Source organism: Pogona vitticeps, chromosome 2 (assembly GCF_051106095.1).
Source record: "Pogona vitticeps strain Pit_001003342236 chromosome 2, PviZW2.1, whole genome shotgun sequence".
Lineage (NCBI taxonomy): Eukaryota > Metazoa > Chordata > Lepidosauria > Squamata > Agamidae > Pogona > Pogona vitticeps.
Window position 1 is genome coordinate 174,003,521 of NC_135784.1, and position 27,889 is coordinate 174,031,409.

Below are 27,889 nucleotides of genomic sequence, written 5' to 3' on the forward strand. Positions count from 1 at the left end.
ATCAATCGGCTTACCTTTCATTCTTTTCCCCATCCCGCTCCCAGCCCAAATCGTGGACTCAGATGCACACACGTGTCTTTTACTCAGTGCAGGCTAGATGTGATTTGTGGTGATGCTCCATTCTGCGATACTTTTAGGATGAAGGAACTGACATAAAACCAGTCTCCACTTTAAACTAAAGATTCCTACAAGCATTATACCGTACCTGCTTCGCTCAGCATATGCAGCCAACTCACATTTCTATGTCCATTTGACACTTTTATCAGGCTTCATGAATTACAGTTTGGTTTTGGTAACCAAACATCATGATACTGATTTTATTGGAAGGTTGGTATTTCAAACTACAGTATCACACAGGAAAAACTCCTCACAAACAGTATGTTTAACTGTGCCGTGCAAGGCTACACCAGTGATTGTCCATTAGCAATATGCCACAAACAATGCAGAAGAGGTCAAACTGCATAGCAGGGATGCCTGTAGAACAAAAGCTTTAAAATATAAAACATGCTGTCCGTTAATCCCAATTAAAAAAAAACTGGTGAGATCATGATTCTACTTGAATATGTAAGCGAAACAAAAAAAAATCACCTCTATTACAAAAGTAGACCAGCTATGCTTGCATATTTACGTCTCTTCCAGGCTGTGCCTCTTGAAGACAGCATATTGCAAACCTTTCCCAACTTTAAACTTTGATGTACTTCATGTATAAACAAAAAAGTAGAATTTGGCCCAGGTGTTATAAAAGGAGTACAACTATAGCAATCCATGGACCAGACTCATTCAGTCTCGCCCTTCTTAAGTTACATCTATGAGAAATTGGCAAATTCCAATACTGGGCTAAAACTGATGTTCTACAGAAAGGAAACTCAGAGTGGGTGCTTCATAAACAGTATAAATCTAGGTTTCTTCCATCTTCCAAAGCACAATAACAACTCCTGTGTTAGCTACCTGATCCTTGATTCAGTGGTCAGTCTGCCACTCCTGCTCTTTTGAGTTGTTGAAATGCCTGCATAGATGTATCTATTAATTCATCCTTTTAGTGATAAAAATATCCCTCGAAATTTATTTAAGAAGTAAAATTTTGTAGGAGATGCAGAGAAGGCTTCTGGTGATATCATGGCTGCTCATTAATCAGTGCCAGTTTTTGAGCCAGCTTGCAAGAACACTTTCAACATTTAAATAGAGAGGTATAATTAAATTAGACTGAATATAATAAAGTAGGAAGTCCTGTGTGCTTCCATATTGGCCCAATGGCTCTACCACTGTTGTTTTCATACATGCCTCACTAACAGAAGAATAAGGGGGCACCCACATGTGCAAGTACTAACATTGGCAAATAACTTCATTTGCTAACCACATAGATAGGCAACTCTGATTCCTCAGATGCTGCTGGACTGCAATCTGGATCACCCCTTGTGATCAGCTACCACGGCTAGAGCAGATGAATTACAGTCCAATGATACTTGGAAGGCCACAATTGTCCACACCGAGGCTTAGAGTTTGCCTTCCAACCGTTAAAGTTGGAGTAAGTTCCGCCGAATTTGACTGGACTTAACTCTTGGTAAGACATACACAATACTTCATGATAAAGCATTTCCCCCCACCCCCACCCCCCATCTACCTGCTGGAGCTACATGACATACACAAAGGAAGGCTGGGAAAGAGGCAGAACGGAAAAAAAGACTTTGGAAGTTTATTCTTTGATAAAATTTAAATGGAAACTGATGGACTTTGCTATTAACATTTTCCTAAATGCATGAAAGTCTATTCACAGGAAGTCTGTGTTTACTCTAAGACATTAAATTAGCCCTACATGAGAGTGACACAGAAGATGGAGTTTCTATTCAAGAGCAAAGTCCAACAATCATTTTGGTAAAGCAATGGCCTGTTCTGGTTAATGAGTTCAAAGAAAAAGTCTTCCTATACAAAATTACAGTACAGAGAACGCATACAATTACAATACAAGAGGGGCTATTTGTTAGTAACTAGCATCTAGAACAGAATTTTTATAATAAAAACACATAGAAATTAAAATCAGTTGCTATTTTTTTAAAACTGGAAAAATGGAGACAAATTCCAAAGTTCACTGGAGAAACACTTTCAGACTCTTAAGCATAAAAGTGATTATTTCTTGTTTAAAAAAGGAATTTGGTTTGGTAAATGAAGCCAGTTCCTTTACAACCCAAAGGGCAAAAGCCAGAAGAACTCAAGCACATCATGCCGAGAGGTAGAGAGGTGTCCATATATAATCACAATCTTCTATTGGTTTTCTTTTTTTTCTTTTTTCTTTTGTCTGAGGTAATCAGCTGTGTGTGTCAAGTTGTAGAATCAAAAATATTGGAAAAAAAGAGCAACATTGACAAGTTACACTAATGACCTCTTTCCTCTCCTCAACAGGTCCTAAAAATTTAATTAGATGCATCTGAATTAATGCTTCCAGGATCTCCGGCAGGTGAAGTGATTGATGAAGGGGTAGTAGCATCCTGCCAGCTGCCATTAGCCTGAAGAGGGAATAAATGCATTTTGGTGTTAAGTCCAGAAGGTGTTACTTGCATCCTAAAGCATTTTGATTATCAGTTCCCACATCACAACAGGAGACCACTATGACATTGGCAAGACACAGACATTGTTCCAAAATACTTCCCTTCAGTCTTGACACTGTAGTTCACTTTCTGGGGTAGGGAAGACAAAGTACTGTGTGAAAACTGCTTCTGCTATATTTGTTTCACAATTTCTCTTTTCCCAAATGGGACTCCTTTCCTCTTGCCCAACTTGTCCAGCTAACTTCTCTAAATGGATAAAGCTTTATTGCCTATGACTGTGGCTTATCACACAGAATTCAGATCACAGGGTGGAACAATGCGTACAGTGACCGCCACTCCTGCAAATGCGGATTTGGGGGATGGGAACCAATCCATGGCCAGTTTGTGGACTTCACTGTAGGCTAGTTATGTGCATCTATGTTTTCTCTCTCTCATCCTCTATTTTTCTCTCCTGTTGTCTCTTCCTCCAATAGGAGGGGACTGGAAAATGCTCTTTCCTTCTCTTCTGGTGAACCAATTTGTGTGGGTAAGTAAGCCAATTTTTCTTTCTGACCATCCCTAACAAGGGATTTTCTTACAGCTTAAAAAAAAAGAGGCTTGTGGTCCCCTGAATAACAAAGACTGGGAAGAGGCTGCCTATTTCCCCCTCTTTGGAACAGCAACACCACAGTGAATGCCGCAATAGTGTTATTTATTTGCATCTGCAGAGGTGGTTAAATTAACCTCCACTGCCTTGTCAGATTTCTGTAGCTCACTTCAAAATCAGAAGCTCCTTACATCAATGCGCTGCGTTGAATATAGAGGATTCCCCACAATGCTGTCATATCTTCCCGCCTGGTGTATAACATGGTGTAAGGAATCCATCTGCAAAAAAATACAAGCAATTTGGCAAAAAAGATATTTCAATCACTGTGGAAAGCCCCACTGCCCATTCTCCCTTTATGCAGCCTCCAATGGTACTCTAAAATATTGTCATGTCCAGCTAAATCTCTCTTTGTATCTATTTTTGTGCCCATTTTCTGCAGCGTATTCAGTATCCCTAGCTCTGTGATGTCAATGTGTATTATGCACAGAAAGTAGAGACTGTTATCAGACTGAACAAGGTTGCAAAAAAAAGATAAATTATGATCAATGAACCTCTGGACCCAGCAGCTTGGAGAAAGGAAAGATAAATGGCTCAAAGCCCTCCAGCTCTGGAATGTATGGCACAGCACACCTGCATTACATAAATCCCTGCCTCTTGTCATGAAATCTGGGACAGTTGGATCTGATTCAGCAGAAGTGTAATATCCCATATGCATGTATACTGGTAGCATTACAATGATGAACTAACTATGTCGGCAGCATCGCTACTAATGCATGGCAGTAACACTGCCACACAAACAGCAGTGATACCCACTACTGTAGGGGTTTATTCAGACCTGTCTGGTTTCACCTGTACTCAGACACAACAGGTCTGAAAAAAGAAACATGCTACTTTCAGCTTTTGTCTGATTTCAGTTAGAATCAAATATTTCTAAGTATGATGGGCAAATGTTTGTGTGCACAAATAGTCCCAAACTCGTATGCATGACATCAGTAGCATTTGACCTGACCAAGATCCTACAGCCAAATTCCCTAAAACAAACTTCTGTATTAACAAGAAAGAGGTAAGAAAGATATATATTATGTGCTCAGCCTAAAACAGAGTTAGCCATCAGTTCTCAACCCTGGTTAACCCAGGTGTTCTTGGACTGCAACTCCCCAAAACCCCAGCCAGCACAGCTGGTGGTGAAGGCTTCTGGGAATTGTAGTCCAGGAATACCTGGGTTACCCAACATTGGGAACCAATGGAATAAGCCGATCTTCCCCTGCCCAAGCCAACTTAGACTGGGTAATCTGCACCAGAAACTAACCATTATTTATAGAAAACCCACTTCCTAGTAATCCCTCCTATAATTAGCCATTCTACTGTAACATTCCTAGGATAAACATAATTTGAATAATCAGGAAGAGTGGTGGTTTAGGTACTTGGACTGAAATATATGCCCCACTGAAGGCTGCAGGTGACCTGTTACACCATCTTCTCTGCACACCCACCTGTGTCTGCACATTGGCTCCCACTGGCGAGTTCTGGTAGGAAGTGAGTGACTGCAGATTTATAAAGGAATCTCCAGGATTTGTCATTTTAAATGACCCAGAGGAACCTGAAGAGGAAAAGAAGTTACCTAAGGGTATGTCTGTACCTGCTCATTTTTGCGTAAGCTGTCACAGACAATAGAACAAGGAGTTGGGTCCTGTCCCTGATCCTGTGGTTAATAATAGTCTTCATGTAGCACTTGACTTCAGAGGACTTAATGGATAGCTTCTGATCTCGTACAGTCCTGGATACTTCATGATTTCATCCCAAGGTCTCCTCCCCATTTTTGCTTTGTACCACTGGTTTCAAACTATGACAAAAAGACCCCTCAGAATTGCTTGCAAATCTATCAGCGGTTCCTTCGTGGAAGAAAAAAAATCTGTAATGGCAGACGAATGTTTGCCTGCAATTACTGGTCTCCCTCTGTACTGAAAGCGGTACAAAAGAGAAATTGAGTGTTGTGAAGTACTGTCTCTGTTTTCATGAATTGAGGTCTAGCCAAATCTCTCAGAGACTGACCCCCAAATTCTCTGCAACATATAGAAGTTCCTGGGGAGAGATACAGATGTTATTTGAAGGACAAGCCAATCTGAAAAGACTTCCATCGAAGTTTGAAAACTGTTAATTTGTTAATGTACAGAGATGCCCAGCTGCAACTGCACATATCGAAAGAAACCATCAATATTAAGAATAACAACAACACATCAAGGACAAAATCCTGAAAGGAAGGAAGATATATATTAGGGCTGTGGTCAGGGAGTGAGCAGTGGGCAACTCATCTCACAGAGAACTGTGTGAGAAAACTCAGCTTCTAAGATGCAGTGCTACAAACTGTTTTTTTTAAAGTACATCTTATTTTAAGATCAGGAACAATTCTGTTGTAGAAATAGTGTTCTCTCCAAGCTGTCCACCTGATTTATACCATTGTGCTCATTCAAAACTTCTTTTCATTTGGGATATATTTTTCAAGATCACCCTTACTGCTTAAGATAAGCTCTTTAACAATATTTTTAAGCTATCACAGCATATAGCAAGGTGGTCAGAAGCAAAACGAAGCAGGGAGGCCGCCATCTTGAAAAATATCTAGCCTTACCCATAGTAGCAAAGAGGGGGATTGGTAAAAGGGAATTTTATCTAAAATGGTCCTCTATCCGCAAAAGCATACATACACACAATGGAGAGGAGCCTCTTTTCTCTAACAACCTTCCTGTAGAAAGACACAGCAGGCAGCAGCCCCTCTCCTTTCTTTCAAGAGATGGAACAGTGTACTGCTCCCTTTCTAGCCTTTTCCTTTCTCTCAGGAAGGGAGGACTGGGACTAGGTGATACACTAGACACACATTTTTCTTTTATAAATATATGCAGGTCAGAACTGCAGTCTGAAGGGACGAAACCATTCTCCCTGTGCCTTTTGCTTCTGGAGAAAAACACTCTCCCCTAGTAGACAAGTAGCTGTGTAGCCAATACTCATTTGAAGAGCAGCTTTTGGTGAGAAAATGGCAAGGGGGAAAAGTTAAGCCCAAACAACATACAAATAGTGTAGTCCTCATCAGGACAACACCCCTCTGCATACAGGGAGGAAATACACATGCAGAATAGACAACCGTATGGCAAAAGTATCATCTAGTCCTGGCTTGGAAACAGAACCTTAAGGAAAGAAAACATTATACTTTACAGGTATACCCTAGAACTGCATCACCTGTTTCACTGTTCTCCATTTCCCCCCACCAACGGCACAGCAGCATAAGGATTTTCTGGGCTGATTGGTAGACAAATCCATTGAGCAACTAGTAAAAATTGTTCTGATTCTTGAACACCTGGCACCCATTTAAAATGGCATATTTGTCAAGAAGGAAATCAAATGAAAATCAGAAAGATTAAAAGGGACCTCAAGGAGAAGGCAAGATACGCCAATCCTCTAGAAGCTGTTTAGGAGCTATGTACAATGTGAAAAACCACGACAATCAGATTGAATCTATAATTACCGTATTTTTCGCTCCATAAGACGCACCTCTCCATAAGACGCACCAAATTTTTAGGGGAAGAAAACAGGAAAAAATAATGTTTTTTTCACTCCATAAGACGCACAGACTTTCCACCCACCCACCCCTGTTTTGTGGGAAAAAAGTGCATCTTATAGAGCGAAAAATACGGCAAGTCAATGGGCAGCATAAAATTGGAGCTTAACAAATCACAATCATTATTTAACATTATCACAAAGTAGAACTATATATAATAAATCTAGCATATGCTTATGGCACTAGTAACTCACAAATATTAAACTATACAGAAGTACTGTTCAGGGCTTGGCAATCTGGCAGCATTATAAAAGTTTATGATGGTTCAGAGGCAATCAGTGACTTGCCATTTGTTTCTTTGAAAACTCAACTGGAAATGTGGCTGGCCACCAAGAACAAAAGGTTGATTTTACAGCCATGTGTATGAGAAAGGCATAAATGTTGTAATCCTGAAATTTAGAGCGATAAATTGAAGCAACAGAAGTTGATGTACAGACAGTAGCAACTCATTCCACTGAAGTAATTCCATTTCCCAATGTTTTTCAAACAAGTTTCTGTTCTTCAATGGGTAAAGAACTCACTGATCAAAAATAACTTAATGACCAGTATCCTTTTGCATAGCTCTGCTTGTCCACGGGGAGTGATGTCACTGGCAGCTGCATATTGCCACTAAGTAAAGAATTTCTTTTTTTATTTCAGTGAGACAAAGTCATACACACCCTAAAACAAAACAAACTCTTTAATTAGTGGCAATCTGCCCCTGCCACTTCCTTCATTCTTGCTATGTATGTAGAGTTCTGCAAGAGGATATTGGCCAATACATGTTTGCTGCCGGTCCCATCACATTCGTCAAAGAATGCAAAAACAGAAACATTTATACATAAGTTTAGTCCCAAGTCATTTTCAGCAGAGTCTTCTACATATATTCCTATCTAGAACCTTTAGACTTCAGAGCAGTATCAAAAAGGCTCTCCTACTGATCAGTTCAAGTCCCAGGACTTACACTGTTCTAAACATAGCCTTCCTATACTCACCAGAATTTGGAGTAGGTGGAGAGCTTGTTTGGTTACCCTGGGCCACCACATTGGTTGCATCCACCGCTGTTTTGGCTGCATAAATGTTAGCCTCCTCCTGGAATTTCCCCATATTCTTCTTGTATCGGATTCTTTTGTTACCAAACCAGTTAGAGACCTGCAATTATAATTCTCTATGTAGTAAACCAGTATTAATACAGGGCAGTAAAGAAAGACTTTCTCATGCTGAACAAAATCAATTCACACTTCTAATTTCTGGAGCCATATGACCAGGTACTGCCATGCATCAACTTGTACAATGGTCCATCCTTTGACAACATCATGAACAATAATCCTAAAATCTCTTTGTGGAACTGAACAGAGTGGTGCCCCGCATAGCGACGATAATCCGTTCTGAAAAAATCGTCGCTATCTGGATTTGTTGCTATGCGAGACTAAAAACCCCATAGGAACACATTAAAACACGTTTAATGCATTCCTGTGGGGGAAAAACTCACCGCTATGTGGAAATCCTCCATACGGCCGTCATTTTCGCTGCCCGGTATGCGAGGGAAACCGCGTGAAAACACTGCAGGCAGCCATTTTTTTTTCAGCGGCCATTTTGGAACCGCCGATCAGCTGTTTTTAAAACATTGCAATGCGAAGATTGGTAAGCGAAACGCTTACCGATCATCGCAATATGATTTTTGGCCATTGAGAATATCGCAATGCGATCACTTTTACGATCGCAAAAAACGCCTCGCTATGCGGATTCGTCGTTAAATGGGGCGCTCGCTCGATATGATGGTTAACCTTTTTACCAAGTGTATTTATATCCTATACGAAGTCCTAAATATGAGACAGTGCGACTTTAATCCACATAACATAATAGACACAGGCAAGTGGTGTAATCTGGCCTCTAGTCTATGAAGCCAGAGAACAGTAGCATAGTTTTGGAACAATGTTGGTAGTGCAACCTTTGTATAATGAGTTTCACATGCCCTCTACCTTCACAGGTAGGTCAAAAGTCAGAAATGGGAGAAGATACTCTTCTGGTCTAAAACCAGCATGGTCAATGGCTGGGTTATTGATCAAGCTGTAGTCAAACAAAGTAACTTTCTCAAGCCCATTTAACCTAGGCCACTATGATGCCCTAAAAATAACGTTTATATTAAAGCTGACTAAATTCAGCCCTTACTGATTCAGCCAAATCCCACAAAAGGGCTTGAAACTCAACAGGTATGTTTGGTAGAATATCTCTCTACTATAATATACAGCCTACCTGTGAGACAGTGATGCCTCCTTTCTTTGCTAGTTCTTCTTTGGCTTCTTCACTGGGGTATGGATTGCTCAGGTGGGAATAAAAATATTCATTCAAAACTTCTGTTGCCTGCTTGCTGAAGTTACGCCGCTTACGCCTGGGAACACATTGCAATTATTTAGACAGTTGATGTGAAAGTATACTATGTAATGGCACAATGCTGGAAAAGGGGCTAGCAAGTGCTGCAGAAAAGCACATGCCAGCTTGAAGACATTATTCTAGCAACATCTATTATGTTCTCAAACTGGAAGCTCCCACCTTAATGATATACATTAGTTTTTTAAATATGTAATTTATACTGAAGCAAAAATATATACTCCTAAAAATCATGGAACAAATGCAATAAATGGAACAGCAATAAATGGAACAGCTGGTTTTAGTCAAGTGGGAAAAAGAGAGGGAGCACGGTATGATGCAAACAACAGTAATAATAACAGTAAACATTCCCAAACTGAAAGTACAACTGGGATTAAGTCAAACTGCTCTACAATCACAGGATACATCCAGGAGTGCCAACAATTTCACAAACACACAAAAACCCTTAACATTTAACTCAATCTGTATTATTCTAGATTTATTTATTTATTTCAGAATAAAATCTGGATTACAAATGCACAGGACAGCCTCAGAGAGTGGCCATGGTTCAGTGGTAAAACACCTGTTTTGCATACAAAAAAACCCCAAGTTCAATCCACAATATCTCCAGTTGGCTTATTTTAAGGATTTTACGCCAACTCTCAATATAATTCACATAATGCAATGAATTCCAGGCAACATGAGACAGGAAATGTTCCCTACCTAAAACCCAGAAAAGCTACTGTCAGTCAGGGTAGACAACACTGCAGAGAACAAACGTATGTTTTCATTCTACATAAGACAGCCACCTATATTCATACAGGAGGCTAATCTTGGAGATTGACTGTAACCTTGATGTGTTCAATTTAAAACAGAAACTGAGGAGTAAAGCACAGACATGCAACCAGTCATATATATTACACCATATTCAAATAATACTTGCTGCCCTCTCTATACTGAACCCAAAATGTATGTATTACCTTGCATCAAGAAATCGTGAGCGCAAGATCATCACCGCCTCACATGTGCTCTGTTTGAGCTGCATCTGGATGGTGCTGAACTTCCCATGAATTATATTCACCATGCGCTCAATTTCTTTGGGTGAAATGGGCCTTGTTCTACTCTGTTCCCGAAGCAGGTTCATAACATGTGTAGTGAACTCACTGCAGGCCTGAAAAGAAATGTAAAAATAAGCATATTTAATGGAAGCAAAGGATTTCTCAAATTAGGCGTCAGTTCAATATCCCATTTCACCTATAATTTAAAAGTAGGAGAAACTTCCTGCATAAGGTGTAGATGAATCTGACATCAGCTAGAATCTCAAAATTTATACGTGACATACACCTAGAAGACACACTTCAGGCACTTTGACTTTACAGTACTGGGATTATGGGGCAACAGATGGATTATACTTGATGTTTTACATTAAATAAGTACGTTAGAAAACTTACATAAGACCATTACATTTTACAATTAACCAGCAGGCTTTCTGTGAGAACTCCATTTGCTTCTGTACATTTAAGCTTGTACCATCCAACCATACCTACACAAAATTACCCCACTTGTACCAGGGTCTGGAAATCAGATTGTGACCAGTTGAAAGGCACTAAAGTTTCATGAGAAAAAGGGGGGAAAACAGAATTCTACAGAGAATTTGCTTATGAAACACAGAAGCTGGTGTCAGCTTCTGGACAAGGAAGAATATCTGTGCAAACCACTGGTCTGGCAAAATGAGGCAATTCTGAAGAGTAAAGTCACATAAAAGTGTTAATTCACCTACAATATAATACAGCTAAGGATAAGGAAAGATCACAGTCCGGACACTACTTGTCTCACAAAAAGATACAAGACTGCAGCCTAAATTATACCCCTACCATTTTTAGGTGGATGGATTGCTATTTTATTTTAATAAAAACAGTATACTCCCTGTTCTGTGACCATAAAGGAAAAACGATTAACTGTTTTTAACGGAGATGATAAAAACTCTTCCATGCAGAAAGATCACCTGTTCATATTTCTCTAGCTCAGAGTGGTATATCTGTCGGATCTGTGACAGCTTGGCCCTGTAGTCAGAGTGTTCAATGCTATTGTCATTTGGACAGCCACCTGATGTTGCTGCTATGGCCGCTGGTCCTCCTCTTCCCCGCTTCTCGGGCCCGGAGACACCCTCAGCCAGCAACATGTTATCTAGTCTCATTAGCTGAGCATCAGGGGGGTCTTCTTCCTGAATACCACGTATACTTAACACTGGATAAATATAAATAGGGAGCAGAAGATTATTTCACAAGCAGAGAAAATAAAGCAGGACTTGATTCTTCCCCATGTTCTCTTTAAATACTGTAGATATTAAGAACCATGACCTCTAAGTCAAAGAACGCATTGTACATTAATAAAAGGCTGACAAAGACTGAAGATTTTCTTTTTGCTATGTACATAAATAGACAGCAGAAATCAAAAAATGGAGCCAATATAATTGAGGTAGGACCTTTAAAGGGAAATGAGAAAACACTATATTGGAAGTTAGGAATAGCCTTAAGTAGCAATAGGATAAAAACCTCTTTCTAAAACATTATTTGGATTAAGACAAATACTCTACATGCAACCACACAGAGAAAAACAACAGAGAATCTCACATGAGTATATTGAGAGACAGAAGGAGAAAATTAATTACCTAAAGTGTTAAGTAGTACTTCCAGAAAGATAGACACACTCACTCACTATTGAAATACCCTTCCCCTGATTTCTTGGCGACTCCTCTACAACCAGGAATCCAGAGTGTGGTGTTTCAAAAGGACAGCGATACTGTACAGAACAGTTCTCTGCTACCTCCTCTCCTGAAGGTCACTTGGTGCAAATGTTCACCCAAAAGAAGCTCACACACAAGACCACGCTGCTTTCTGGTCATTTATACAAAATAATTGGTCACATAAATGATTATCTTAATGGCTACATCATTTCTCAGGGATTGGAGTCTTTTAAAACAGCTTGCTGATGAACATCTTCCTGATGTAAGTTTATAAATGTATCTGTTTGCTTACTAGGTTTCTGTCCACTCTTACCTCCAAGGAGCACACACAGTTTGTCCTTGCTTCTAGTTTGCTCTTACAGCAATAGCTGTCCTTATATGTCCCAGTAAACTTCAAGGCTATGTTGGTATTTGACAAAGGGATATCCCATTCTAATTCTAACCACACCATACTGTGGTTGCTTTTCTTCCATCCATTCTGTCCACTGCAAGATCTGACAACTTTCTCCTTTATTTTATTATTTATCTATTAGTTTTATTTATATGCCGCAACAAGGGCTTCTCCCAACAAGGGACCAAAAGCAGCTCACAATATTAAAATTCACACAATTAAAAAAAACAATAAGTTAAATATTAAAAGATAAATTAAACAATATATGATTTAAAACAATTCAAAGATTAAAACATGAGAAAGATTAAAATTATCTGCTAAAATGAGGTCCAAGGGTTCAGTTATAATTGTTAAAAGCCTGCCTGAAGAGATGGGTCTTTAGCTTTTTTTGAAAGGATAACAATGAAGGGGCCATCCTGATCTTCTGACGGAGAGCATTCCATAGCCTGGGAGCTGCCACAGAGAAGACCCTCTTGTCCCCATCAGCTGTGCCTGTGCTTTAATGAGTAAAGAGTACTCTTCCACCACACTTCCTGCTCTAAGAGTGGTGCAATGGGACCAGCAGCTTATGTCTCCTCCTTCCCATCTTAGGTCCTATTCAAGCATTAAAAAGTGCACAAAAGTACTTGCTGGTTTTATTTATCCCCTACCAAGGGAAGACCGTGAGTCTAGAGAGGGAAAGCTCCGCTATCCGTGGGGCTCCCTATGTTAGTTCAGATCATGATTTTCCAGGATCCCAACTCAAACAGAGAGCCCCATACCTCAAGAGACTGTCCCTCTTCAGAATTGTTCCTTTCCACATGTAGGAGGACAACACAGATGAAAAAAGGTGAGGCTAGAATGCTCCCTTCTATGTGTGAGCATCAGACATACTTTCTAAGCCCTGAAACAGGAACTTCTCACTCCCAGCCTGACTAGACCCCAACTGACAAGGTTGACTGAAGAGACCCCTGTCTGAGCAATGGTAATATGGAAAACAACGTGGGCAGCCTGCTAATCAGTGACACAATGATGCAGCTCACATTATTTAGTTACAAAAGCAATAAGGAGTAAGAAGCAAAAGGTCTCTAGAACCATGCAGAGCAGACAATCTTCTGCTTCTTGGGGCCCTCCGGGACCACATGGATGCCCCCAAATGCAATAAATCTGAAAGTCTTCAAAACCAGATTTTTTTTTATTCCACCCAATGTTCTTTATAGTGTAACAAAAACCAAGAACTGCTGCTGTCCTGACAGTCAGACCGGGTATAGCCACCAGAGAGATGCCACCTGTTGCAGCTGTACAGCACTGAGTACAACTACATGCCTAGATCCTAAACGCTCCTATGACTGTTGATATCATCAGACCACTAGACACCCTTTTCTTAATACCCCGGAACCTCTCATTAGTCGTAAACAATTTTTTATGAAGACCAAAAGCATTAACCGATTAGCACTGAATTAATTACTTGCAACATATAGTGCAAGTTTTTAATTGCACACAATGTTCCTATATAAAAGAGTATATCTTCATTCAGGCAGCGTATTTAACATTATTTTCCAAACAAAGAGTGGATTTGTCTCTGTTAATTAGCTTGAGAGAAACTGTTATCTTCATTAAATAGCCTCAAAATATCACTTGAACCAAATTACTTTAATATTTATCTCTATCAGTTAATTAATCAATTAAACGGGTAATAGTACGACAATAAATTGACTGAAAGAAACCTTTCAATTGGCTGGCAGCTCTAATTTTTATGGATGTTTTTAATGGACAATTCTCAGCACCATAAACCCCTGAGAACCTGTGCTGTCACATACACTAACTTGCCACGGTTTGTTCTGATCCCTAATCATAACACTCTCTACATATTCATCAAAATGGAAAATAATTAGACTGAGCCAAGTGAAATTCCCATCATTTCTAATTAGCCCTTAATTAAAACACATCACAACCTAAGGTACTGAGGCCTCACTCAATATGCAAATGCAATCATTGCAATATATTTACATATCATTAATTAACACGCTGCGGTGCCATAATGAACTATATGAGAGCACCAGTGCCAAAACAAGAATGATATGCAATTTGTTTAGGCTCATTTTCCAATCCAGATTTTTCTCTTCTATGTATCAGAAGAGCAGCAGGGCACATATTTCTATCTTATGATGAAACATTTCTGTTAACAGAGAGGAAAAAACATATCTGTTGATTAACTGAAACATTCAAAAGACAGATGCAAGACAGTTGTACTTATCCAGTCAATATGAGTTAGGATTTTAACTGGAAACAATGAGTTCTATTTTGGGTCCAGGGAAGATGTAGGACAACACTAGTGTTTGGAGGACAACAAATTGAGTAAAAGAAGTATGGTGTGCAAATGAGCATTCATAAAGAATGTTTGAGGGTGAATAAAAAGAACTGGTATAACGTACAAGTTGTCTACCATACCCCCTCAGAAGGAACTCAGAAAATAACTATTAACCTGATGTGGTTTCCCCTAGTAGAACAAGTACAGACAACTAGAAACCTCAGGGCTCCACCTCTCTCCTGTAGATTTCCCACCTAGTCTCCAGAAGATCCTCCCCAAGGATCCTATTTTTACAAGACGAGAAAAGAATGTCTTCCCTGGTGATGCTGAACAACAACACAGGCTTTGATAGATTCCTCCCTTTATTATACATTTCAGCTGCTGCTGTTCACATTACCTAGGAGGGATTTTAATGAGCCAATTTGCATATATCTCAGCAATTCTTGTATCCTGGCTCCACCCACTGACTCAGTGTTTCCCTTGTTCAAATTATGGTCCAAGATTTAAATGAGCTGCCAACAGGGAACCCTCTGATTTTATGTGGCTTACAGTTGTCGCCCCTTTGTACACTTGCTTGGAAATAAGATCCTGTGAACATAAGGATTTATTATTGAATTAGCATGTACAGGATAAGACTTCATACAATATATACGACAGATGCCAGAAGCAGGAATTGCTGTTACTGAATATGGATCTGCATAGTCAACAATAATCTCAGGTCAAACTAGCTGTAACATTAACCAGAACTTTGAATCCTAAGATTGAGTCTTCTTTTGTTTTAATGCTCCCATTAGTAGGAAGCATTCAGACAGTGAGTGGAGTATGGGTAGAGGGTTTTTTTTAAAAAATCATGATACCTGCATTACCTCACATTCACCTCACACACTGTGTGCTGTTCTTCTCAGGCCCGCTAGTATGAGTCCTCAGATAATATCTTTAGGTCAAGAGGATTGCTCCCCTGCTATGTCCAGATTCTGAGGACCAAACACTGGCACTATGGCAGCAGACACTCCTTTTCTTGTTATGTGTTTATACAGATCACAAATAAAGTGGAAGGAATTCTTCCTTTAACAAGAAAATAATAGCATCCGTGGGAGAGGCACATATTTTCAGGGTCATTAAGTGCCACTGATGTTCAACTGCCTCTTTTAATACAGAAGTGTGAATGCGAAAAAGTCACAGTACAAAGGGATGACTCAGAATGTATAAGCAAATTGGAAGAAATCTGCTTATACATGCATTTCGTGATAAAGAATTTCGTGATAAAGAATTTCTGCACTGGAGCTGTTTTCTTATTGCTTACCATAAGCTACTGCTAGCATGCTGGAACCCCAACAAAGAAAATGGGGAGGGCGGAAGAAAAGAGCACAAACAGAAAGCCAAATACTTTAAATTGATTCAAGAGTTGAAAACAAGCTTGTGCCCCCTAAATCGTTAAAGCAGAGCCTCAGCCCCAGTTTGGCCATGTCTTTGTTTGCTTCAAGCCATAACATCTGCTCCCCATAATTTAAATAAGGAACAGACAGGCCATCAGACATTCAAAAACCTATGAGACCTAAACAAATCCAGCGTAACTATGGGGCTCCAGTCCCTTGGTGCAAATATGCTCGAGTTAAAATGAATTTCAACTTGCAGATTTTTTTTTCAATGGCAAACTGCACACCAAAAGAGGCAAATCCTATCAGGAAACAGATATCATTAAGGAGAGCTTTGGAAGCCATGCCCTTTCAGCTGTGGAACGAGAGAGAAAGAACCTAACAAGAGATAAACAGACAGCATTTTCTGAGCTTTGCAAATCTATCCTGCCATAAAAGGCAATTGCTACAATAAAAAAGCAGAATATGCTATCCATAAAGCTCTCATTAAATGCCAGTATGCCCAGGTTACTTGGGAAAGCTTAGGAAAAATCAATGGAGTCAGTGCTAGCCCTCCAATTCAGCTGGCTACATGACTTCACACAGCACAAAGAGGTTTTCAAGAATAAATGCAACCATAACTCTTTCTCTGATTGCAGTCTTACTAATTACACATTAAGTAATTTCTCAAGCATAGTCACCTGCCTGCACTCTCAGAAAATTTTAAAAAATAAAGCAAAAATGTGGCCAATAAAACTCTGGATTGACCTCTGCTCTCTAAGAACCAGTGATATACATATGATCTGAATAACTTTTAGATAACTAATGTAGAACTATGCTCAATGTTAGAGACAGATACTAGTTTTTCACAGATCAGAAAAGGATTTGATAGAGCAGGAAATCTGAAACTTGCAGACCTACATCTGCTTGGACTACAACTCCAGCTCTAACCATGGACTGTACTTGCTAGGGCTTCTGGGAGTTGTAGTCTAAGAACTTGGGCTCCAAATTTATGGATCACTTTTACAAAAGCATACTACAATACCATTATGCTCAATTCTCTGGAAAAGTCTTGTTTATCCCCAGACTGAGAAAATGAGCTGTCAGCTGCCAAGTTACATCTCACCACAGCTATGAGCTACAAGCCTCAGGCAAGCTACTTTCTCTCTGTCTCTTTTCCAGAGAGATAATAAAAATAGTGGCTTACCTTACACAGTCCATATACGGATAACTGAAATGATGTATAAAATCACCTTGAAATCTTAGTAATTATATAGAGTTTTTCCAGTTACTATTAATCCCTTCCCCTTTGGCAGCACAAGGTATGTAACTGGTGTAAATATGTTACCATACTTCAAAAGACTGCAGAAAACTTCCCAACACTGATTACAGAAATACATACATACAATTTGAGTCAAAAATCTGTCTTTCTCTATGGACTTTCCTACTCAAACCCTTCCCAAGAACAAAAACAAAAAAGGCAACACAATAAGCACAGGGTTTTCCCCCGTCCCATGGTATAACCAAGTTAATTTGAAAAGGCTCTGCATGCTTCATATGGAAAGCAACAAATGAAAAAGAAAAGACACTTGCTTGGAGTTACAGGGAGAGGAAAAGTGTTGGCAGACTCGAGAGAATGACAGATCTCAAACCACACGGCTGCCATTGTAGCTCTTCTATAAAGCAAGGTGGGAGCATTGCTGTCATGGGACTAAACCACAGCTTGACAATTGATATGGGGATGAATTAAAAGCAGCAGACTGGGTGGCAGACATATCTAACAATGAGAAACAAAGCCCTGACATTTTGTCCAATGTAACTCCCACTGAAATGAACAGGAGCAAACACAATAGTACTTCTGCCCTGCTCCTGTTTGACTCAAGTAAGGTATATGCAGGTGTATTTCTAGCAGAAACTACCAAAGCACCAGAAAAACATGGTATCTACAAATTTAAGAGAGACTGCAGAGGCAAAATTGGACACCTTCGTCAACAGAGTGGTCTCTCGTGTGTTGAACTACAACTCCCACAATCCCCAGCCGGAAGAGCTAGCGGCCCCACATTTCAGATGCTGTGTATAGTCAGTTTCAGAAGGTGCTACTGTACTCACTCCTATGACAGATTGTGTCTGCCAGCATTCAATCTTCTGCCCCGGTTATTCAGTTAGATGTGAAGGACTCTGTCTTCCTTGGCATTTGATCTACATACCTAGACCACCCACACGGTAACCCCAGATGACGCCAATCCAACCACCTGACATAACTCTGCTGGTAAGCACTGAGCAGTTTTCCTGACCTTTTGCTCAAGCCACGCAGGGATAACCTAGAAAATGTTCTGTACCCAATATGTATGAATTATTCACTGAAAGGGCAAAAACAGTTTGAGAGGTGAATTTCAGATATCCCCTCTCATTCCCATTTAAAATTACAGTTAACATTACCACAAGATCTTTACATCATGACATCTATTATTCATAGATCTTTACGTCATGACTCCTGAAGTTGCTGAATGATGACATGGCAGACACAACAGAAATGGCAGCAGCCGCCATTATTATGTTGAATCTGTTAATATGAATGATATGCAAATTACATTCATTATGCAGAAATTAAATCATACAAATTAGCCACAACTCTCTAGAGCAAGACATTTCCATTGTGGCTTTTAGTGCTCAACAAGTTGTCTGTCCCATCTGAAAAAAGAAAGCAGGGAGGGAAGGAGGGAGGGGTTTGTTTACAATTAGATCAGTTTTACATATAACTAATTCTTTCACAAGATCCAAATTCAACAGCTCAAAAGAAATACAAAAAGGTAAACCAAATAAATGAAATACTGGCAAGTGACTGAACAGTGTTCATTAATGAACAGCTGATGGTGATGGTTTGTCTTAACTGGAAGCTAATTTTGTTAACCAAAAAATGTTACATGAGTGAAACCAGTGTAAACACATTTCCATGTCAAACCATGCTTTTGTCTTATGGAAGATGCAGACGAGGATGGTGCTGCGGGTTAAGCTGCTGAGCCACTGGGCTTGCTGACTGGAAGGTCAGCAGTTCAAATCCACACAACAGGGTGAGCTCCTGTTGTTTGTCCCAGCTCCTGCCAACCTAGCAGTTTGAAAGCATGCAAATGTGAGTAGATAAATAGGTACCAACTCAGTGGAAAGGTAATGGTATTCTGTCTCTAGTCATGCCAGCCATATGAGCACGGAAAGTGTCTATGAACAAATGCCAGTTCTTCAACTTACAAATAAGAGATGAGCACCAGCTCCTAGAGTCGGACGCAACTGGACTTAATTGTTAAGAGAAACCTTTTATGAAAGATACACTAGGTACATGAGCCGCTACAGCGTTTTATTTTTTTTCCTTACCATTTAAGCAAATAGCTGTCTTTCTTTGTATCTTTGTTCAGTACAAACACTATCTGAAGCAATACTGTATATAAATATATACAATGAAGCCTCAAAATATTAAAAGTAGATAAAAATCCTGTAAAGAGATCGTGTCCCCACTTCATGACAAACCAAAGTAAGAGCCCGAAAAACCCACAACAACAAAACCAAAGTATAGTTTGCTGAAATCTAACTTGTGATATAGAAATCTGTTCCAACTAAAAAGTACTAGTTTGTTAACGAACCACAAACCATAATCTGAAGCCCCAGCTCCCTTGTTAGCTTACAAATGCTAACTTGTTAAACTATGGCTTGCTGTGACATCCAAACCTGCAACCTGTTGCTGGCTGATTTCCCCAGTTGTCAATCCCGAAACAGAGAATACCGTATTTTTTGCACCATAAGACGCACTTTTTCCCCCTCCAAAAGGGGGGTAGAAAGTCTGTGCGTCTTATGGTGCGAAGGTAGTGACTTCGCCCCCACTGGCCCCGTGGGGGGGAGCGTCGCAAGGGTCCGAGGGAGCCTTCCAGGACCCTTGCGATGCTCCCCCACCCCCCCACGGGGCCAGCGCAGGCGAAATCGCCAGCTTCCAGGTGGGGAGAACGTCGCAAGGGTCCTGGAAGCTCACTCAGACCCTTGCGACGCTCCTCCCACCGGCAAAAACACCAGTTTCTGGGAGTGTTTTGAGGCTTCCCAAGCCTCAAAACACTCCCAGAAGCTGGCGATTTTACCCCCCCTGGCCCCGTGGGGGGGTGGGGGTAGCGTGGCAAGGGTCCAAGGGAGCCTCCCAGGACCCTTGCCAGGCTGCCCCCACCCCCCCACGGGGCCAGCCCTGGCGAAATCGCCAGGTTCTGGGAGTGTTTGGAGGCTTGGGGAGCCTCCAAACACTCCCAGAAGCTGGCGATTTTACCCCCCCTGGCCCCGTGGGGGGGTGGGGGTAGCGTGGCAAGGGTCCAAGGGAGCCTCCCAGGACCCTTGTCAGGCTGCCCCCACCCCCCCACGGGGCCAGCCCTGGAGAAATCGCCAGGTTCTGGGAGTGTTTGGAGGCTTGGGGAGCCTCCAAACACTCCCAGAAGCTGGCGATTTTACCCCCCCGGTCCCGTGGGGGGGTGGGGGTAGCGTGGCAAGGGTCCAAGGGAGCCTCCCAGGACCCTTGCCAGGCTGCCCCCACCCCGCCCACGTGGCCAGCGCAGGCGAAATCGCCAGCTTCCAGGTGGGGAGAACGTCGCAAGGGTCCTGGAAGCTCACTCAGACCCTTGCGACGCTCCTCCCACCGGCAAAAACACCAGTTTCTGGGAGTGTTTTGAGGCTTCCCAAGCCTCAAAACACTCCCAGAAGCTGGCGATTTTACCCCCCCCTGGCCCCGTGGGGGGGTGGGGGTAGCGTGGCAAGGGTCCAAGGGAGCCTCCCAGGACCCTTGCCAGGCTGCCCCCACCCCCCCACGGGGCCAGCCCTGGCGAAATCGCCAGGTTCTGGGAGTGTTTGGAGGCTTGGGGAGCCTCCAAACACTCCCAGAAGCTGGCGATTTTAACCCCCCCGGCCCCGTGGGGGGGGTGGGGGTAGCGTGGCAAGGGTCCAAGGGAGACTCCCAGGACCCTTGCCAGGCTGCCCCCACCCCCCCCACGGGGCCAGCCCTGGTGAAATTGCCAGGTTCTGGGAGTGTTTGGAGGCTTGGGGAGCCTCCAAACACTCCCAGAAGCTGGCGATTTTACCCCCCCTGGCCCCGTGGGGGGGTGGGGGTAGCGTGGCAAGGGTCCAAGGGAGCCTCCCAGGACCCTTGTCAGGCTGCCCCCACCCCCCCACGGGGCCAGCCCTGGAGAAATCGCCAGGTTCTGGGAGTGTTTGGAGGCTTGGGGAGCCTCCAAACACTCCCAGAAGCTGGCGATTTTACCCCCCCGGCCCCGTGGGGGGGTGGGGGTAGCGTGGCAAGGGTCCAAGGGAGCCTCCCAGGACCCTTGCCAGGCTGCCCCCACCCCGCCCACGTGGCCAGCCCTGGCGAAATCGCCAGCTCCCAGGACCTTTTGAGAGGCAGGAGAGCTTCTCAAAAGGTCCTGGAAGGTTGCTATTTTGCCCATGCTGGCCCCGTGGGGGTGGGGGTGGGAGTAGCGTGGCAAGGGTCTGGAAGGCCCCCTCAGACTCTTGCCATGCTACCCCCCCCCCCCCACGGGGCCAGCGCAGGCGAAATTGCCAGCTCCCAGGACCTTTTGAGAGGCTGGAAAGCTTCTCAAAAGGTCCTGGAAGGTCGCTATTTCGCCCATGCTGGCCCCGTGGGGGGGTAGCGTGGCAAGGGTCTGGAAGGCCCCCTCGGACCCTTGCCACGCTATCCCCACCCCCCCACGGGTCCAGGGGGGGCAAAATCGCCACCTTCTGGGGCTCTTTTGAAGCTTCCCAAGCCTTAAAAGAGCCCAGAAGGTGGTGATTTTGCCCCCCTGACCCCCGGGGGGGGCAGGGTGAGTCTCTAAAGGGTCCTGGAACACACTCTAGGACCCTATGGAGGCTCACCTTGCCCCCCCACCAGGCTAGAGGGGGCAAAATTGCCACCTTCTGGGGCTCTTCTGAAGCTTTCCAAACCTCAAAAGAGCCCCAGAAGGTGGTGATTTTGCCCCCTCTGGCCTTCAGGGAGTCTGGGTGAGCCTCCAAAGGGTCCTAGGTTGTGTTCCATAAGACAGACCTCTCCATAAGGCTCACCAATTTTTAGGAGAAGAAAACAGATTTTTTTTCCTGTTTTCTTCTCCTAAAAATTTGGTGCGTCTTATGGAGAGGTGCGTCTTATGGAGCGAAAAATACGGTACTAGCCACAGTTCCTTTGGTTATCTACAGTTCAAACTGTGGTTTAATCAACAAACCACAGTTATTAAATAAGCATGGTTTACTGTGATGTGCAAATGTACCCAATATATTAAGATACCAAAATCCTAATGAAGACAGTAGGATTCTCTGCAGAATCATAGTTCAAGCTCCACTGATGCTAGTCTTGCACAGTGAAAACTGCCAAATTAATCCAGCATCTGGATACCAGTCTAGGAACCAAAAATGTCAGTTTTCAGAAGAAAGTTTGAATGAAAATGCAAACACACCTGTTTTTTCTTTAATATCACAGAGCACACTGAAGAGAGCAGGTTTCATTCGGTGACAATTCAAGGCATGTTTCCTAAAAAAAGGAGAGGAGAGAACAGGATGAAACTCAAAGGACCAACATGGATAGGAAACAGAAAATGAGAGAATAAAACGGCCAGCATCCTGTTCAACATTTACAGGCATGTAGAGCTCTAACTGCAGAAGCTGCTGCAGGGATCTGGCAAGGTGTGGTTGCACACAACCAGCCACACAACCAGCACCTCATCAAACTGCCATGGCAGCTTCCACAGTTGAGAGATCTGCACACATGAATATTCAAAAGGAAACTGCCCAGGAACCAGCAATATATCCAATTCAACAGCCACAGTCCGCATTGCACTGAAAATTGTTCTGCATGTTTCATTTACAGCCTGAAATACACTATTGTCTACACCAGCTAAGCACCAAGGAAGTTAGACTTGCATAATTATACAGATGCTTGTATATTTTAAGAGCATATGGGAAGCCTCAAGGCTGCATTCTGCATTAGCATTCTTGTACTTCCTTTAACAAAGCAGTCTGCTTCGAAATGAGGGACACCATGAGAAACCATAAAAGGAATATTTAAGCATCTTGCTGCTTAATGCCATACCAGCAACACTGTGGAACTGTCAAAATTCCAATATATTATTCGCTCACAAAGCAGAGAGAAAGATACCTCTACCAATCCTAAAGACAAATGTTAACAAGTGATATACAGCTGATTAAGGTCTTCACAACGCCTCCAATTTATGGATGTCAAATTCAATGGGCTGGAGGGCCAAGCTTTTCATTCAGAGGATGCCCAGGGGCTTTGCCATTAGTTTTTCACTAATAAATGTCACTTCCACTTGAATCCAAAATCCCTGAATCCATTTTATTTCAATACACCAGTAAAACTAGTAGGTTCAAAGGCATTTCTGTAGCAACCTATCCATTTTTGAACACTCACAATTTAAGCCTCATCATAGATTGAAAGTGAGAATGGAAGAGTCCTATGCATATACATACTGTGTTATGGAGACTTCAAGGATCACAAACTCAGGAAACTGCCTCATATTGAATCAGACCACTGAGCTATATAACACAGAACCAGCTACTTAAAAAATATTCCCACTTGCAAACCAGCAATTCTTAAACAGGGATGCATGCAGGCCTCATCATACCAGACTCATGCAAGATCACACCAGTAACAGAATACTGTGGTGCCCCGCTTGACGATTACCTTGTTAGATGAGGAAATCGCTTTACGATGAGTATTTTGCAATTGCTATAGCGATCGCAAAACAATGTTTTAATAGGGAAAATGCGCTTTACAATGATCGGTTCCCAGCTTCGGGAACCAATTTTTCGCTTAACGACAATCAAAACAGCTGATCGTCGGGTCCTCAAAATGGCTGCCCGCTGTTCAAAACGGCTCCCCGCTGTGTTTTAGGACGGATTCCTCGCATTACAGGCACTGGAAAATGGCCGCCCTATGCAGGATCTTCGCTGGACGCTAAGGTATTTCACCCATTGGAACGCATTAACTGGGTTTTAATGCATTTCAATGGGCTTTTTACTTTCGCTTGACGATGATTTCTTTCTACAGCGATTTTGCTGGAACGGATTATCCTCATCAAGCGAGGCACCACTGTACTGATACTCTACTCTACCGCCCAGAGTGGTAGAATATACCAGATGGGCGGGATATAAATCGAACAAATAAATAAATAAATAAAATACTAAAGACACTCACTGGCTTCCAAGCAGTGTGGTAGATGTTCTACATTAGGAATTCCTAAAGCAGTAGTCCCCAACCTTTTAAACTCCACAGACCGGTTGGGAAAGGCGGAGCACCCCCCGTGCTCACACACATGCGCGAAGGAGCGAGGGTGAACTTACATGCATGCACAAAGGCGTGGGGGCACTCACACGCATGTGTGAAGGTATGGGCACTCACAAAGGGGTGGGGCACTTGCACACATGTGTGAAGGGGCTGTGCAGAGGACAGGAATGCATGCAGTGGGGTTGAGAGATCTGTCTCCACGGCCCAATCCAGCCCAAGCCACAGACTGGCACCGGGCCACAGACCAGGGGCTGGAGACCCCTGTCCTAAAGGACCTGATGATGATGATGCGCCCTATATTTGATACCTATGCTCTTGCACACATAGGCCGTAAACCAACAAAACACATAATCCTTAATAATATGAAAAACAAACCTATTATAAATTGGTGAATTAATAAAGCTGCCTCTGTAGAATCCTAGACGTCAGCAGAAGCTATTTAAAGTGTGTGTGATTTTTTAAAAAAAGACTTAATCTGGTATCATCATCATTATCATCTAGACATCTAATAAATCCGGCTAGAGAGGGTCCTACAAAGATGAACAAAGATGGCCCACTGCCCGTCACATTACTAGTCTGATCTCTGAAAGTCAGAGTTCCTGAAAAAAGAACTCAGGAAGGAGCACATCTCAGGCATGGTCATACTAGTAAATGGTTCATACTAATAAAGTTACAGTACATGCTTTGCCCTTCAGAAGGTCAGAACTAGTTTTCTGAACTGGACCTGGTGAAAAACTGTAATAGACCTGTAGGATTTTTTTTCATGTTGTTTGTGTTTTCTTGACAAAAGCAATGGTTCAAACTAGCATATTCCAATAATGCAACACGTACTCTGAACAAACAGTTGTGATTTCTAGGAAGTATTCAGATGTATTGCTATATTGCACTGTAGCAACAGAACATGGATGTAACCTGAATGTGAATACCAGCTGTCAGATTCTCTGTCTCGGAGGTTACAGTTCAGGCATCAACCTAAACTGGTGAAAAGCATCACATGCAATAGATTCTACTTAAAGCATCCAAATTAAAGATCAGACTGGTGTAAAAAAAAAAGTTCAAGCTGCAGCACAGTTCGTCCAAGGAATGGACCACTATTTAAAAATAATAATATCCCCCTACTTATAGAGGGTACTTACGGGGGGTATACTCTGCAGCAAAAAAGTACAAAATCTTTTGTTGCATATTCAGGGTTGCCACTGAAATTTTATTTTTCATTTCCCTGACACTCCCTGACCAACATTTTTCAGTCTCCTTGACGACCATTCAAATATAACCACAAGCTAAAAAATAGGTAATGTTGCACTAATGCAAGTCTTAATGGTTTTACTATCTGAACTTGTACTTGGCTTTCAACCTAAACTTACTGCAATAGACTGTTGACTTGATTTAATTTTCAGGTTCATCTGATGTAATGGTCCTTGTTCATGAGACTCCACAGCTCTAATTCCCATATTACTTTGTTCAAAGATTTTGTAGCACACTTTACAATAACCTTTGCATTTGTGTCCAGGAACTGATGATAGCCATGGGGCGAAGTCAGGATGAAGTTTGAAATCCAGCCACTGCATATTAAAAACTGTCCTCTTAGAAGCCATCTTCAAAATGTGGTTTCAGATACAGCTGTACACAGAACCATCTGCTTGACACCAAGATGTTAGCAGATTTGTGTTCTGTCAAGTAGGAACTTTCCAAAGCAGGAAAAGTTTCACCCTTACTTCCTGGTTCCACAAAGTGTAATAAGCAGATCAGTAGCAAGAAAGGACGTGGAGTTTAAATGCTTGCAGATCCTTTGTGCAATCTAGAGAAGCCTCACTTGCAGCTTCTATGCATAGGAGAAGTCAGGGAAGAGGGGGAGAGAGCTGGTACTCTGTAAACTCTAGCAGGAACAAGCAATCACATTTGAAAAAATTACTTTGCATGGTGCAGAGTAGAAAGTGCTATTTGACTGTGAAATCCAACAGGAGCAAAACTCATTTGCAACTCTGTGCTGGGTTTAGCTGGAGACAAAACCTCCATTCCATATACAAGCATGACCCAAAAGCATGCTAATCTTTATATGTAAGTTAAATGCCGTACTAGCAGGTAGGGATGAAAACAGATGTTTAAAATTTGTATCTTGCTAAACGTTTAAACTAGCCCTGCTTTGCAAATGCTACAAGCAGACCTTGGAAATCATGCAGGGACAGAGCTCAACAAATACATTAGGCTAGTTGGTGGTGTTGGAGCTGAGAAAAAGTTGGAGCTGGGAAAGGGCATCATTAATTTTTACTTGTATTCTGCTAATTCTCTATTCCCGTTGCCACAAGAACAGATCATGCTGTTGCAGCAGCAGGTCAAAAATCCACTGCTTGAATATATTTTAATCACAATTTCTATGACTTTCCCTGGCTTCAGACCAATTTCCATTTTCATGACTTTTCAGAAAGTGGCAACCCTGGCTCCAGACCAATGGTTTCCCTACCTTGGGTCCCAGATGTTCTTGGACTAAAACTTCCAGAAGCCTTCACCTCTAGCTGGGTTGGCCAGGATTTCTGGGAGTTGAAATCTACTGTGTACTTGAAAACACCACCTATATGTATTCTAGGGTACAAAGTGTTGGCTACTTTAGACAGACAGACAGATGATATTGTTCTCATTCCATTCACTTTTTTCAGCAGTTGTATTTTAACATCAGTAAACAAAATACGTACTTCAAACTCTTATACCTACTGTATGTCTTACTTGGCAAATATCTCTTGTAATCATACCATGATACAAAGATGGACACTTTAACTAAAAATGCCTGATTCTGATCTTAGGATAAAGGTAATAAACCAGTTTGCTCATCAGGTGACTACTTTTACCATTTCCCTTTCAAGCTCCTAGGCCAAATTAAGGCTTATGTCTGAAGTAAGCAGATGTTTTCTAGCTTTCTTCAACTATCTCAGAAACGTGAACCATATTGTTTCAATAATTTCGATAACCCACTCCAGCTGGCCTTCTGGTTACACAAACATGCTCCATGGTTTGGGTAGGCTTTTGTGGGAAGGCTTGCCATCCTAGTACAGTATATATAAACAGTCTACCACATTAACCATCGCATACTATATCAACAGTAAAACAATGGGCAATGTACTGCTTCCTAATACAAAAGTGATCTAAGCGATTTAAAAAAAATCTACAAATACTTCAGATACAAATCTACACAAGGCATCTGTGAGGGTTCAGTTTTTGGGGCTTCCCAAGGGTTCCAAAAAGGAGTCGACGCTTTTGGTTCTGGCTTTAACTGTGGTTTATTAACTTTAAGAACTGGAACGTCAACATTAACAGGTGGTGGTTGCTTAGTCTCTTGCGCTGAGTCAAGCTCAGGTAAGGGTACTTCAGTATTGTTCATAACCGTTGCAACATGTTCAAGTCCCCAAGGCCTAACCGGGACCTCCTCCAACCCGGGGTTGTCATAACCTTGCAGAAAGGGATTCAATAATGGGAGGGTCTCTTCATCTCCCATCCACCCCCATGAGGGGTCTCCTTCACCTGGCGATGCACTCCAGGGACCAGGTAACAGCCCATCTTCCTCAGCTCTTCTACATGCCATGCTTGTTTGGACGCCCTTTCCCTCTCACTTGCTTCCTTTGCCTCTCGCAGTTTCTTACGGCAGGCTTTGGCTTCCGTCTCTCCCCAATAGGAGGGCCTCTGCATCAGACCTCTCTTACGCCTCCTCTCAGC

The 27,889-nt window shown here is 42.1% G+C and overlaps 1 protein-coding gene across 2 annotated transcripts in view; it reads right to left on the minus strand.

The window, feature by feature from the left end:
- Nucleotides 1-1,668: 1,668 nt before the first annotated feature.
- The window catches only part of LOC110071625 (pre-B-cell leukemia transcription factor 4), a 40,803-nt gene continuing 14,582 nt past the window's right edge, over nucleotides 1,669-27,889 (minus strand). Inside the window, exons 2-9 of one of the 2 annotated variants that reach the window (XM_020779289.3) lie at nucleotides 22,338-22,411; nucleotides 11,094-11,335; nucleotides 10,069-10,259; nucleotides 8,975-9,110; nucleotides 7,714-7,870; nucleotides 4,623-4,729; nucleotides 3,321-3,407; nucleotides 1,669-2,501 (exon numbers count right to left, since the gene is read on the minus strand). In XM_020779289.3, the coding sequence (XP_020634948.1) occupies nucleotides 2,409-2,501; nucleotides 3,321-3,407; nucleotides 4,623-4,729; nucleotides 7,714-7,870; nucleotides 8,975-9,110; nucleotides 10,069-10,259; nucleotides 11,094-11,335; nucleotides 22,338-22,411 (1,087 nt within the window). In that variant the 3' untranslated portion in view covers nucleotides 1,669-2,408. The remainder of the gene's footprint in view (nucleotides 2,502-3,320; nucleotides 3,408-4,622; nucleotides 4,730-7,713; nucleotides 7,871-8,974; nucleotides 9,111-10,068; nucleotides 10,260-11,093; nucleotides 11,336-22,337; nucleotides 22,412-27,889) is intronic. The other variant, XM_072991276.2, reaches the window with a different exon arrangement.